Raw genomic sequence first — 16,177 nt, 5'->3', positions numbered from 1 at the left:
TTTTTTTTATTCTAAGATAGACATTCATGTTTGTTTGTTTGGGGGAGGAGGGAGTACAAGTTTTTATGTATTTTGAAGAAATTTAGACTAACTGGAATTTTATCCCACCACAAACACTTGTCAATAAATTTATTAATGCAAATATAACTTTATTTATATAAACGTTGCATTTCATTTTGTTCTGCAAGTCCAGACTTTTCAGGTTTAAACCTGAAAAGTCTGAACTTGCAGAACATACCATCTTCACTAGACATAGAGTTCATTGGAGAAAGACAAGAATTCTTCACAAAAGTCAGTTTCTCATAGAACGCCTTTATAAAGAAACATGTGAAACTCTACTTCATTCTCCTAACTTAAACAGATCCGACGGCTTACGCCTATCCCCTTTATGGGAGATAATACTTTACAAATCAGCAAATTTTTCCTAACTTTTTATTGTATTGATTTTTATTTATTTATTTATTTATTTATTATTTTTAAAAAAAAATTTATTTATTTATTTTTTTTATTTTTAGGAAAGTTATTGACCTTTTCAGTTATCTTACACCAGCTACTTAGGTGGCGCCTTTTGGAATTGTCAGTTATTGTTTATTTTGAGCTTAATGATGCCTGTGACACACAGGCGAAAATTATACTATTAAATAATCTTTGTACGTGAGTTTTTTTCCGTTATTAATTTTGTATTGATATGTCTACTCACGGTATACCTCTTTTAAAACTTATTCATTAAAGTATATTTGCTTATAATTATACACTGTTGGTTGGTATAACTTAGGGATCACAGGTTTTACTAGCAAACAGGGAAGATATATTAGAAATGAAATTTGGTTTATTCATTTGTGGGATGCAAAATTTTGTTCTGTGGGCAGCCAGTTGGACAGTACTGCATTAGACTGTGGAGGTGTGTTTAGTTTAAAAAAAAAAAAAAAAAAAAAAAAAAAAAAAAAAAAAAAAAAAAATCATATTTCACACTACTGTTAAAAGACTAATTAAAAGACGCAGATTCAAGAGAAGAAGCAGGAACTAAACTGGAAAGATGGAGAAAAAGTACTGGAAGAGAGACGTATGAGACTGAGTAGAAGTAAGACAGAGTATACATGTTGCACAGTGGGCAGTGGACAGGAGACAGATCTGGAGCTGAAAGGAAATGTCATCAGGAAGGTGAGAGACTTTAGATACTTAAGTTCAACAGTGGAAGAAGATGGAGGAGCTGAGAAGGAAGTGGGATGCAGGATACAAGCGGGTTGGAGGAACTGGAGGGAGATGGCTGGAGTGTTATGCGATAAGAAGGTGCTGATCAATCTGAAAGGCAAAATCTATAAGACAGTAGTGAGGCCAGCTATGACCTATGCTATAGAAACTGTGGCCCTGAGGAAAAATAACATCAGCAGGATGGAAGTAGCAGCGATGAGAATGCTTAGGTGGATGTGCGGTGTGACCAGAAAGGTTCGTCTGAGAAATGACTATGTCAGGGGAACAGTGAAAGTTACGAACTTAGGAGCGAAAATACAGGAGGCAAGGTTGAGATGGTTTGGTCATGTGATGAGGAGGGAGGACAAATATGTGGGAAGAAGGGTCATGCAGATGGATGTGCAAGGAAGGTGGAAGCGTGGGCAGCCAAAGAAGAGTGGAGGGAGCTGGTAAAAGAGGACTTGAGGATGAAGAACTTGGATGTGCTGACAGCCCAAGACAGGAAGGTGTGGAGGAGACTCATTATCAACAGTTAAGTGGGAGAAGCTGCAGAAGAAAAAAGTTAAAAGACTAATTACTGAAATTTTCAGTAAGATAGTATAGTATATATAAAAAAAAAAAAAAAAAAATGGGACCAACATATTTTAACTTTCAGGCAATAAATTTCAGGAAAATTATCATGTCTGTTTATATAAAATATTTCTCATGGAATTATCTATCAGAATATATAGTAGACCCTCAAATAGCATGCAATTCTAAGGGTTTTTTTAAAATAACATTTTCTTTTCAGTTAATGAGTTTAAGATGGATACATGCATGTAGAGAGAAGAGTAATTCTATACTCTTCTCTCTACATGCCAGTGCACTAGATACATACACCAATACTTCAAAAACTAAATATTGATTAAAGTTTCTCATGTACTTGTTCACTAGTGGAGCTTTACAGTTCCCTTCAAACTGCACTTTTTTCTGTGTATGTATATATCATCAGTAGTAAGAGACAATCACCATTCTATAGATAGCAGCAACACTGTCATTTTTGTACATACAGTTCTCAAGAAAACTGAATTCTACACAACACTATATGTACAAAAATTGCAATGCTGCTGCCACCCACTAAAATTTAACTGTCACTTTTATCTCATCTGTGAGTTTTATTATTTTCGGCCTTCCAAGCAATCAAAAGACTCATTGCAGGAGGTCAACACTCTTACACAAAAAACCCATTAAACCATGCCTTAAATCCAAGCAGTTTCCACACTCTCAAGCAATGGATTGTATTCAATACTCTTTTCATGTGAAGAACTCGCTCTTCATTCCTTTGCTCATATCTTCCTTATGCAGCTTCTAGGGAAGGCCTCTTGTTCTACCTCTGCCTCTCTATTCTGCAAAAAATTTCCTCCACATTAATTTGTAACAACCCATCATCAACTTATATGTTTTAATCATATCCCTCTCCCTCTACTTTAATTCACAAGTCTCTGCAAATTGCATTCTCCCAGTCTATCTTAATATCCTAGATTCTAAAGACTTAGTGAATCTTCTGTAGACTCTCTAAGATATCTCCTTGAAAACCAGGTGACCAGCTCTGTGTACAGTAGTCCATATGTATCTGATCAAGACCTAATACTACGGAACCACAATCTCTTTGCTTCTACATATTAAAGTGGCCCTTATTATTTACACGATTCATTGTATATCCTCATATCATAATTTTAGCAATGTGACCCATAATCTTCAAGTCTCTGTCCACCACTTCCAGATTTCTCATTTCTCCATCTCTTTTAAAATTTCCCTATTAATTATATACTCTACATCCCATCCTTGCTTACCAAATTTTAATACTTTACACTTTGCATCACTGAACTGACAGTCTAATCTTTAGAGGTACCTGTAGCATAATTAAAATTAATAACTTAACATGTATAAAACCAAAGGGGTGCTTAAGGGTCAAAGCTGTATAACTGAGAGGAGACCTCCACATAGCCTTTAAAGGAATGCAGAGAACCGAACAGGGCGTCTGACCTAATGTCCAATCATCACCTTCTCGTGGTGCACCCTGTTGGGTATCTACTTGGATAGTGAATGAACGAGGATGGGCTGGCAATTTGGGATTTAGCCGACCAAACTGTATTCTTATTGGTTAAACCAAAATAAAAAATGATGGCACAACATGACAAAATTTCATGCCAGCTGGGACGTCGCCCGGTTAAACAAGGCCCCCGTTGTTTTCGCCAGGGAACCAGGGCGAACAGCGAAAAGTCAGCTACTGGAACAAATCTGAAAACAAACCCCTACTCAACATCACAAGAGTTAAAGATCGGTACTATCAACGTAAGAAGCTTGATTGGCAAAGAAATGGAGCTAGCTGAGAAATTAGATAAGTACCAGATCGATGTAATAGGGGTGACTGAAACAAAAAAGACCAAAACTGGCAAGATCTTTCTGAGCAATAAATACAAAATGTTATATTCAGGCAATGACAATCAAGGAAAAGAAGGAGTAGCCATAGTATTCAACACAAAATATCAGGCTAATCTTCTTGAATGGCAGTCAGTCTCAAGTAGAGTAATGTGGGCAAATATGAGAATGGGGAACTGGACAATGAGACTTATTTGTGCCTATGGTCCCAGAGAAGGTTCTACTAAGGTAGAAGTGGAGGAATTTTTTGAGGCTTTAGAAAAAGCAACTGACACAATGAAAAATGAAAAGTTGGTCCTTGTTGAGGATCTAAATAGCAGAGTAGGAAATGATTGTGAGACATACAAAAATATTTTGGGAAAATTTGGAGAAAAGAGCAAAGCTAATAATAATGGCAAATATCTGTTGGATTTCTGCTCAGGACATGGACTGGCTATTACTAACACCATGTTCCAACATAAAAATGTGCACAAATTCACATGGAGAGAAGAGGCTAGGAATAAGAAAAGTCTCATCGACTATGTTATTGTTGATAGTGATATTTTCTCCCTGAGAAAATATCACTATCAACTATCAAATCCTTTGTACATCAGAGTGTACAGAGGATTTGAAATTGGAAGTGATCACTATTTAGTCTTGAGCAGAATAAAATTGAATTTCATATTGAAAAGAATAACATGTAAGAAAGTTTTAAAGCGAATAAAAGTTGAGCAGCTCTCAGATGTGAACTGTAGACTAAAATACACAAAGATTATTGAAGAAAAAATGAAAGAGTTTGAGAACAGGAATCAAACCTTGGAGATTCAGTGGCAAACTCTGAAGAAAACATTGATTCTACCAGACAGGCATGTGATGAGGTTGTCTGCAAGGATAAAAAAATCAGATCTCCCTGGTGGACACAGGAAGTTAAAGAGGCAGTGAAGGAAAAGAAGAAAGCATATCAAAAGTTCCTGGCAAATAAGTCAGCTTGTGCTCTTAAAGAATACAGAGACAAATGCAAGAATGCTAAACCTTTATAAAACTAGCTAAACAAAAGTCATGGGAGGACTTTGGTAAGAATATAGAAAATAAATATCAAGAAGGTGGCAAAATATTCTTGAGGTTGTTGAAGAAGCTTAGGAATGGAGGAAAGAGTGCTGTAAAAGGAGTTAGAGATGATAAAGGTGAAATGAAAATGGGAGAAAAAGATATCCTTGAAGTATGGAGTAATTACTTTGAAAAACTGCTAAATGAAACAAGCAGTGATGACAGCACAGTGGTAAAAAACACTGACCAGGCATGCAGTCAGGAATACATATCCATACTTGAAGTAGAAAAAGCCATCAAAGGCTTGAAATGTGGAAAGGCAGCAGGAGTAGATGATATTCGACCAGAAATGCTGAAGCCTGGTGGTATAAAAGTCTTACAGTGGCTGCACCGCATAGTTCAGAAAGCCTGGACAGAGGGACGAATTCCCGATGATTGGAGTAGAGCTCTCATAGTACCCATATATAAAAAGGGAAATAAAACTGAATGTGAGAATTACAGAGGTATTTCCATACTGAGTGTTCCTGGCAAGATCTATGCAAGTATATTTGAGAAACGGTTGAGAAGAATTGTGGAAGAAAAGCTGGGTGAAGAACAAGCTGGATTCAGGTCAAATAGAGGCTGTCAGGATCACATCTTCACTTTATGACAAATAGTCGAGAAAGCATGGGAATATAACAAAGATCTGTATTTAAGTTTTGTCGATTTGGAAAAGGCATATGACAAGGTGCCAAGAGAGAAGCTATTCAATACGATGCAGTTATATGGTGTCAATGGGGCATTATATCAAGCAATACTTAGTCTTTATTTGAGTAGTAAGTCAGCAGTTAGAATTGAAGGAAGTACAGGAAGATGGTTTAATGTTAAATCTGGTGTGAGACAAGGACGTACATTATCCCCTCTGTTATTCATTATCCATATGGATCACATTATGAAGGAAAGTGATAAACATGAAATCAAAATTGGAGATATTAATGTCAGCTCTTTGCTTTATGCAGATCATGTTATACTTCTAAATAAATCCGCTACAAGTCTGCAAGATTCTCTGACTAAATTGAATAACTGTTGTAATAGATATGGTATGAAGGTCAGCAATAAAAAGACAAAGACAATGAAAATAGGCAGAATCATTGAAAATGTCAACTGCATTGTGAACGGAGAACCTGTGGAACAAGTAAAACATTTCAGCTATTTAGGCACGATTTTTACTGACGATGGTAAATTAAATATAGAAATAGACAACAGAATCAGCAAAGCTGGTATGGTGGGAAGTCAATTGAATAAATTCATATGGAATAAGAGAGAAATTAGTCGGAACACTAAATTAGCTGTACACAAGACAGTGTTCAAACCAGTTTTAACTTATGGATCTGAGAGCTGGGTCAGAAGTAAAACACTTGACCAAAGACTAGAGACCACAGATATGACAGTCCTGAGAAAGATTATAGGCGTGAACAGATGGCATCAATGGCAATATCATATTAAAAACGAGGATATTAGGAAAGAACTTGACATTGTCAGCATCCAGGAATGCGTTAGCAGAGCTAATCTCAGGTGGTATGGTCACTTAAACAGAATGGGAGAAGAAAGATTAGCAAAACAAGTGTTCTCTGCCAGGTTGGCAGGAAAACGACCCAGAGGAAGACCAAGATATAGGTGGATTGATACGGTGCAAAGTGCCTTAGATGATAGAAATATAAGATCTGATAATGTTGGAGTCTTGACAAGTAACAGACTGATTTGGAGGAAAATTGTAGATAGGAAATTAATAATGATGTAATTTTTTTTCATGTAGTACTATCATATCCTGTACAGCCCTTGAGGGTACATGGCAGGAATTTGATGATGATGTATAAAACCAACAGTAATAACTTTAATGAATTAAAGGTAGAAATATTTCATACTGAAAGTAACAGTACATCGTCAGTGTAGAACAAACAGTTAAAGGAATGGAATACAAAGTACAGAACAGTCGGTGGATTACCAATTAAAACTGCAGGAGGTCAACACTCTTACACAAAAATCACACGCCATCAATGAAATAGTTTTTAAGAATTATTTAATAATAATTTATATTAATTTTCTGGCACGCGGCAACAATTTTAATTGGTAACCCACCGACTGCTCTGTACTTTGTATTCCATTCCTTTAACTGTTTGTTCTACACTGATGATGTACTGTTACTTTCAGTACGAAATATTTGTATCTTTAATTCATTAACGTTATTACTGTTGGTTTTATACATGTTAAGTTATTGACTGAACTGACAGCTCACTCACACAATCTATTCAGATCCTCCTATAAGGCCACAACACTCTCTAGTCCCCATAGTTCTTCTCAATTCTGCATCATCTGCAAACAACTGCATATTTCCAGTTTCCTGTTCTAGTATCATTAAAATGCATTATTCCGTAATGTTTTTTATATTGGGTAAATCTGCAGAAATCCACATGGGAGAATAAGACTAGATCCCAGAGTAAAAATTGTGTTTAACACATTGTGTTACATGTATTCAGCAGTGTCAAATGAAAAAGTACCAAAATGCTACATAGAAACAAATCCTGTTCTGTTACTACTACTACTTTTTAATTACCACACACACAAACTTGTTGATGCAAAACAGAATTAACTATTCATATTAATTTAATGGCATGGCTATTTCCACTCCCCACCCCCAAACAAAAACTTCATTGGGTGCAAATAGAGAAGAAAATGATTCAGAGAAACAAAGACAAAACAACTGTCAGTACTCAAAATACTGCAAATTTTCGAAATTACTCTGTACCTGTTGGCAATGTGGAATGTACATGTGGCATTGTTTACCACATGTACTATACCACACTGAATCATAGTCAAATAATAATCTGATAAGATGTAGCTAAGATTTATATTCAGATGGTTTGGGATTAAGCATAATTTATGTGAATTCTATGTGATAATCAAGTTTAAGATCTGTAATGTGTCCCACTTTATTTCATATCAGGCAATCTCCCATATGTGATGTCATTGACACATTGTTCCATATATAGGCCTATGCATTTCTCCTCCAGAATACAGGACTGCAGTCACATCAAAGGCAGTAAATATGTGGTTATAGGCTGCGGGTTTTCACTGAATGAAGCAAAGGATCATAGTTTAGTCAGAGGTGTGAATATTGTTCTGACTTTGTAATTCTTGAGAATGTTTGCGAACTGCTTGTAATGAAGCCGATATATGAGAGAAAAGGACAGATATCCTTTTATTTCATTATTATCAGTTTCATGGCATGGTTGTGGATATATAGTAAGTCTGATAACAGTTTTTTTATTGCAGCTATTTTATTTATTTCAGGTACTTCTTGTAAAGAAAGGAAATTAAATATGGAAAAAAATTAGCTAAAATTAACTTCTGAGTTGGAGAAAGGGTTCACAATAAAACTGCATACTACTACTATGTGAAAATATGGCATCGGTGCTTATTATTATCTGAGATCTCCAGGGAGTCAAGGACTCATCGAGGGAGGCTATAAATCATCCAAACCAGCTATCATACCTTCTCTCTTAAATTCATTCACACTAGATGAAATTGCTACCCTTAAGGACAAATTATTCCACTCATCCACTGCTCTCTGGGAGAAAAATCTAGCTCTTACCCCTTTCTTGACTGCAAATAAAATTTAACTTTCAAGGATGCCCCAATGTTCTCTCCAACCTTCCATATAACGAAAATTTTCATCAGTTAAAATCCTATAACATGCATTCAAAAGTTTATAGGCTATCATATCACCCCCTCTTTTTCCTACTAACTAGAGTCTGCAATCCACATACTCGCAATCCATCCTGATAATCTAAATCCCATAATCGGGATATAATCTTTGTAACTCTTCTCTGCACCCTTTCCGCAGTTTCTTTATCCTCTTGGAACATGGGAGACCAAATCTGTGCACAATAATCAAGGTGTGATCTTATCAAAGCCTTATAAAGAGACAAAATGACTTCCTTATCCTTACATGTCATGGGTGGCTTCAGCATTGCAATTATCCTCTGAGTTGTATTTGCAACTTTTGCTATGCAAACCTTTGAACTTTAAATTCCTATCCAACAATATGCCAAGATCCCTTGCCTCTTCTTGTAGCATAACCCCACTAATATAATATGCAGCTGGAACTCTAATCATGCCAAAGTGCATAACTTTACACTTACTAACATTAAATTGATTGCCATTTTCGTTTGTCCAAATTTCCAGTCTATTCAAATAATTTTGTAATTGCTGAATATCAGTAGCATCCCTGATTGCCCTGCCTATCTTGCAATCATCAGCAAACAATTGCACATCTGATGTTAGATCCTTCCTGATGTCATTAATGTATAGATTGAACAATAATGGCCCAAGAACTGAATCCTGAGACACACCATTGGTCACCTTAAATCTGGCCGATTCACATCCACTATATACCACTTTTTGATATCTATCTGTCAACCATCCCTTGATCCAGGTCAAGAGTTTATATTCCAATTCCACAGTTTATGCAATAGCCTTTCGTGTGGTATCCTATCAAATGCCTTGGAAAAATCCAACATTATCATAGTGTATCCATTCCCTTTATCCAACTCGGCCATAACATTGTTATAAATATGAGCAAATTGCTGTAACATGACCTTCCTTTAGTAAACCCATGCTGTTCCTTACAGGGTATAGCATGTTTGTCTACCTATTTCTGTATACGAATTCTTACCAATTTCTCCAAAATCTTCACCACTACACGAGAGATACTGATAGGTCAATAGTTAGACACATCAGTTTCTGCACCACCCTTATACAATGGTACTATCATACATTCCTTCCATTCCTGACCTGAGACTCAAGTTATAGAAGCATGTGAAAGGTGTAGCCAATTCGACTGAATGTTCCTTTAGCAAACAAGCTGATATTCCATCTGTCCCTATAGACAAATTCTTATCCAGGGTTATGCAACAGCACTCTGCATCATGTTACATACACTTGGTTATGTTATTATTGCAAAACATACATGACTGTGCTGGGCTATCATAGCCCCCCCCCCCCCCCCCCCACCACACACAAATGACAGTGATGTGAGATCTCTTCATTATACAGTGAAACAAATATAATTATTAGTCAGATATATAAAATTATAAGTTATTCAGAATTACAACTGACTTACCATTTGGTATGGTAGGAGTTTTTTTGGTTTGCACCCTTGCTGTTGCATTATTTACCTACATGGTGTAGTAATATAATTTATTATCAGAAGTGTTCTGAATTTTATAATACTGCAAATGCTGCCGCTTCTTTTTAGGATAATAAATTTTGAAATAATGAAAGTAAGAAATTTTCTACTAATGTGTATATTAACGTAAAGAATTTTTTTCATATTTATTTTATTTTATTTTTACTTTTGCAGCATTTCCAGTATTAATCAAAAGTCTGATTAAAAAAATAATAATAAAAATACACAACTTAAAAATAATAATAATCATGTACAAACTGAAAATTCAGAGTTAAATAAACACAAATATAATTAGACTGATTTCATTTAATTCATGTTAACTTAAAATGCTCCTTTATTAAACATATATTATTTTTTACTATACTATTAAATCAAGATATTTATGCTCAAAAATTAAATCGCAAAATTCTATTCAATTATAAGCAGATTTAATCAATTATGCACTGCTATTTGATATGCACAAAGACACATAAGAATTTTTTTTAATCTAGAAAAAAAGCTACTGCTACATTTAATAAGTTGTTTTTTTACTGTAAACTATAAACTATCTAAATTTCCTAGTTTTTTTTTTTTTTTAATTACACAGAAAAATATATGAATTATACAAAAACTATTCATTTTAGGATATAAATGAAATTTACAGTACTGAATTAATAATTATTAACGTAAATTACAAAAAAAATTATATTTGTGTTAAGTTTTTATATAATTCTAAAGCTCAGTAATATTATTATTCATAACATTAAATATTAAGTTTAGTCTTAATGTTCATTGTTAGATAATGATTAATTTTGGAGGGAGAGCTGATATGGAAGCCTATGCAAACCATCTGGTTTAGATCCAGGCAAACTGTCTGCTTTGGATCCAGGTGAATCATCAGCAGGAAATGACTTGCAAATCTTCATTGCCTCCCAAACATAGCTTGTTTCTGAATCAAAACCAAGATAAATTTATTTTTTGTTCCTTAACAATGAAAACTGCATTCTTTGATAAACTTGGATATCATACAAGACCAAACAAATCAGAAGAACAAAATAAAAAATTAAAAAAATTAAATATATATATATATTAAATACTTCAACATGTATAATGGAAAAATATTTAATACCACACTATCTTAATCATTTCAATGTACGATAAAGAAAATTAAGATGTGTTGCAACTTATATGCATAACAAAGAAAAAAAGAAAATTGTCTATGTGTGACTCAGTTTACACACACATATTGTGAAGACCCAATGAATATTATTTAAGACAATGAGCAAAAATATACAAAATTATACTTTATAAAAAGAATAGGGTCTGGGTGTGACATGTAGGAAGTAACTCACATCTATCAGAGTTCACTTCATTCTATGCATGCAAGCAAAATTTTATTTCCTACTGCAACAAATCATGAAATGACAATGTTAAGCAGCACTCAAGTCAGTCATCTAAAAATTGGCTGCAGCAAATCATGCAAACAAAGTAAGAACTGCAATTTCACTGCAAAGTAACCTAAGCAAATATATCAAAGAATGAACAAACAGACATGTGAACAGAAAATATAAAAATTATTCACCATTTTTTGAGTGTACACAAGATAATGAGACAATATATACAATATTAATGCCTAAGCAGATTTAGCACATAACATTGCAAGTAGAATTATATATCAAAGTACCAATAATCTGACTGTGAGCATGCTTGATTCCAGTGCTGAATACTATGGCAAACCAAATATGTTAATATAAAATAGATTCTATGGACTATTCATTAAACCAATCTGTTAATTATTATGACTGCACTAAACAAAATGAAAAGCTACAAACAAGTAAAATATAATTAGGACTTTTCAAATACAGACCAAAATACAAGGTTCATGCTAACTAGATTGCATAAAATGCCTGGGATGTTTTATATTTCCTCCATAATAAATGGTGTAGTTTATATGTAATTAAATATTCATTTGCTTTAACTATGCAATTTTTTTTAACATAAGTTATTATAAGTCACTATTAATTATGCAAAAATAATACACCTGACAGGGGAAAGGAGAACAGCTTCTATATATGCAATATTGTTTCTATGAAATATTTTGCAACCCTAAAAAAAAAGCTTTCAAAAAATTCTTAAATGCCTGATTCATAATATTTATATATCACACTGTACTTAAAATTACTTGATAACACAGATGAGAGACAAAAATAAATAATAAACCTGAACAATGAAATAAACTAAAAACAAAACTTGATTGATTACACATAAAATGAGGTATTTTATACTCTGTCCAGTTTACCCTAACTTACCATAATGTTTTACTCTAATAAAAATATAATCATAATAATAATAATATTTCATAAGGTATATTCAGATAACTCAAAATAGCTTATTATAACTTATTTACTATGCAGATAAATCCAAAAACAATAACCCCTATTTTTTTTGTCACTCAAGTAAAAATGGCCAAAATTTTCAGAATCTTTATATCATTGCTTTTATGAGATAGTATTATTTAATCATAAGTGAAAACATCAGCTGTAGATCAGAAACAATCACTTCTCAAGTTATTACACAATGATGTAGGATTTGTAAATGTTCATTTTAAAAAACATAGCTTTGTGTTTCTGTTGGGTGCTTCAAGAATGCTAGTTTAAAATCCAGCTAAAATATCATAAAATTTAATAAATTCATGGTTCATTTTGTCCTGTTATGGTATGTTAATTCTGTCAAAAATCAAGTCAATGATAAATTATATTCAGCTTTGCTCATATAAAATTACATTTTAATACATAGTGTGATGCAATTTTTTCCAGAAGTCTGGCAATGTGGTATTTACTATAAGGATTATATCACAACTATAATAATATCTGAATAATTAATGGTTATTAGATACCAAGCAAAAGAAATTTAAACAAAGCAGAATATAGCTAGCTAAATATAAGAACTTGTTAGAGAAAAGCATCCTGTTAAAATAATCAAAAATTCCTGTGTTCAGAATATAACTATAAAAATGAATTTAAAAAAAATGAGTAAGAAGCTTTGAGAAAAGTTAAAGATTTAGTCAAGTTTTTTTACTGTAACTGTAAAATTTATAGTTACAGTGAAGTTACAGATTTGAGAAAAGTTACTAGATTAAATAATCAAGTCAACTCCAATTTCTCAATATTAACTGACATTCAATGAAAATTTAGTATCAAAAAGTGCTACACAGCAGTGCAACATAGTGTACTTTAACATGGAAGATAAAGACAAGTTAAAGGTATGCTTATATATGTATGTGTATATTTTTAATTCAGAGCAGAAAAAACTTGGCTGAAAATTCTGCTCTGAATTAAAGAAATTTACATATGTGTTCCATTTGAGTAATTTTAATCGAGTTTTTCCTTCTATGCTTTTATCTTGAGTAAAGACAAAGATAACTGAGAAATGGTGATAGCATTTTAATTGAGTTTTTCCTTCTATGCTTTTATCTTGAGTAAAGACAAAGATAACTGAGAAATGGTGATAGCATAGGTAAGTGAATGTACAATATGACTGAAGAAAGTTGAAAATCTGCAAATCTTGGCCATAGTAATCAATTAAATCAACTAAGTTTTTGAATGTTTTTTCAATAAAAGTAAAATTTAGAATGAGAATATAAAACTATAAAGAAGAAAATTCTTCGCATTTTCTTTGCTATATCATTTTCTCTGATCTTGAGGCTACAATTCAAAATAATTATCCATCCATAATCTGATATTATGGTACACAATATCAGATTATGGATGAATTTAAGTCACTAATGCAACTACTGTTTTTTTTTTTTTTTAAATTATTTAATAATTATATCCCAGATCCATTGGTAAATATCACATAATTGAAAGGTGTTCAAACATTGTCCAACCTTTTAGGTGTTTTTTCCAGGTTTTCAATTTATTCAGTGGGTTGGCTGATCTTGACTATTTTGTGAGGTTTTTAACTTGGTACTCCAGTTTTCCCTTCATAAACTAAAGACATATATAAAGAAAGTTAAAATCATACAGAGTTGTTTAGGAACCTATGGGGGATTTGAATACTTTGGAGGTAGCAGTAATGCACCAAGATTACTTTGAGGTCAGAGACAGAAACCATGCTATCTATAACTGCAGTGAAGAGCAAAAGCATGGTGACTGAAGCCAGCACTTTTATCTTCTTTTAGGGAATTTAAGGAATCACATGCATATATGCATGTGATTCCTTAAATTTCCACTGTATATATATATATATATATATATATATATATATATATATTCATTGTGAAATGTTATTTTCATATACTATTACAAAATCCATTTATGTACATTACTAAAGCTTCAGTTGGCAATATGGTAACCACAAATGTACTGGAAGAATGTTGTGTGATTTGGAATTATAACTGAAGTAGCTAAGGCTTTGGATGGCAGCATATTATGTTAAGTGTATGTATTCTCCTATTTAGTTTATTTGTTTTGAGAGAGGAAAAAAACATGATTTCTGTGAAGAAAAACCCTGCCACCTATAGGAACCAAATAACTCACCTTTAATTGAAAGAACCATGTACAAGTTCTTCTAGATAAAATTTGAACTCATGTCTTTCAATTCAAAAAGCAATGCTGATACTGACCAATCTAAGGAAGCTGTTATAACTGGGAGGAACCAAAACAATTCACTTCTCATGATCACATATTTTTACAATGCAATATCCATTATTCATCAGATCCATGGTACCTTCCTTTCTGCATCTTATTGAATAAATGGAAACTGTAAGCATTCCCATAGCCAGTGATGTCAGACTCTGTGAATAAGGTAGCCACTCCCAAGGAATTGACATAAAATGACTTTTTTAAATCATGTTTTGCTTTTGGATACAGGATTGGTGTGGTGCATAGAAAATCAAGCACCAATGACCGTATTGATGCAAGACCTCTTTAATGGTGTTTAGAGTTTAAAAAAAAAACTGCTAATTCACTAAGCCACCTATATCACAATATTCACTTAGTTTCAAAAAGCACATGCATTGTTAAGTGCATGAGAATTTGTCATCAGCTAAATAGTATAGTAATGCAAGTCTTTTTTTTTCCAGAGTAAAGCACATATGCTTCCAAAGACGTGATACAAAGTTGCCATATCTAGATAAATTCTTTGCTTTAGTACTTTCAAGCAATGCTCCACTCTGCAATACTTCTCAATGCTCTAATTGCACTTATGTTTTAAATTTAGTATGATACATTTTGCCTGGAAACAATCACATTTGAAGAGCTTTACAAACTGTTGAAATCAACAAATACAAGCTGAACAGATAGGTTGTGAGTTTGAATTCCAGTACAGGCATAGATGTTTGCAAATGTCTTTACATGACAGAGAAATTTCACTGCCTGATGTGAGACCACCATCTTATTTACTGGAGGAATTAAGTAGTTTGGAAAGTTCCATGTTTGGTCTCTAGAGTAGGGTTTCCAGATTATCTAATCCATAACTTATTATACTAATCATGTTGGAGGCTTAATGGATTTTTTAACAACACTCAAAAAGAATTAAAATAGACTTTAATACTTCCTATATTTCGTCCTAGTCACTAGGACATCTACGGGGATTACAAAAAAATTAATGTAACATATGCACAAATAACAAACAATACTAAGCCCAACCACGTGGGTGACACTAAAGTCCTATCTAGGTAGAGCGCCCTCTAAGGGCAGTCGTAGGTGGCCTGGAATGTAAGGTGGGAACTCTGGTGATGAGTGTTTCCCAAATCTTCGGAAGCTTAATGCACCCATATTTATTGAGATTTGGTTGGTTTTTGAGAGCTGCTGCTGCTTCTAAGAAAAGTCTCTCTTTCTTGAATTTGCTGTGGTGGACCATGGTGGTTTTCTTCCATGATACTCTGTGGGTGGTGTCCAAAACATGGTCAGCCAAGCCTGAATGGCCATAGTTGTGTTTGAAGATGTAAGACTTGTGTTCCTCTAGACGGATGGATGCTGATCTGCCTGTCTGTCCAAAGTACGCCAGCTTACAGGAACAGGGTACTTTGTAAACTCCAGGCAGAGAGAGAGGAGGGAGCTGATCTTTCGTGGAACGGATAAGGGTAGCCAGTTTGCGGTGGGGCTTATATGCTGTGTGTAGATTGTATTGTTTTAGTATCTTGGCTATTTTTTCAGATGTGCCACGGATGTAGGGTATGGTGATGGCATTTTTAAAATCTTGTTGACGAGAAGGAAGGGGAATGGGGGAGGAGTTGATTATTTTTTTGATACTGTGATCGCTGTAGCCATTGGAAAGGAAAGTGCTGTGTATGTGGTTAAGCTCATTAGTGAGGGCGGTTCCACTGGAACA

The 16,177-nt window shown here is 33.7% G+C and overlaps 2 protein-coding genes across 6 annotated transcripts in view; one reads left to right on the top strand and one right to left on the bottom strand.

Moving 5' to 3' along the window:
* Positions 1-658, top strand: part of LOC150096501 (centromere protein X-like) — a 199,876-nt gene extending 199,218 nt beyond the window's left edge. For both annotated transcript variants that reach the window (XR_016549801.1, XM_090408163.1), the window contains one exon: positions 516-658. Coding sequence is in view for 1 of the 2 variants with exons in the window: in XM_090408163.1 (XP_090264289.1) it covers positions 516-527 (12 nt within the window). In the remaining variant the exon portion in view is untranslated. The remainder of the gene's footprint in view (positions 1-515) is intronic.
* Positions 1-16,177, bottom strand: part of LOC150096500 (RNA binding protein fox-1 homolog 3-like) — a 247,540-nt gene that overhangs the window by 47,444 nt on the left and 183,919 nt on the right. For all 4 annotated transcript variants that reach the window (XM_090408155.1, XM_090408157.1, XM_090408156.1 and 1 more), the window contains one exon: positions 9,800-9,854. In XM_090408155.1, the coding sequence (XP_090264281.1) occupies positions 9,800-9,854 (55 nt within the window). The remainder of the gene's footprint in view (positions 1-9,799; positions 9,855-16,177) is intronic.

The sequence above is a fragment of the Typopeltis vanoorti genome, chromosome 18, assembly GCF_054136105.1.
Source record: "Typopeltis vanoorti isolate ZY-2024b chromosome 18, IOZ_Tvanoo_1.0, whole genome shotgun sequence".
NCBI lineage: Eukaryota > Metazoa > Arthropoda > Arachnida > Uropygi > Thelyphonidae > Typopeltis > Typopeltis vanoorti.
This window is presented reverse-complemented; position numbering and strand designations above follow the sequence as displayed.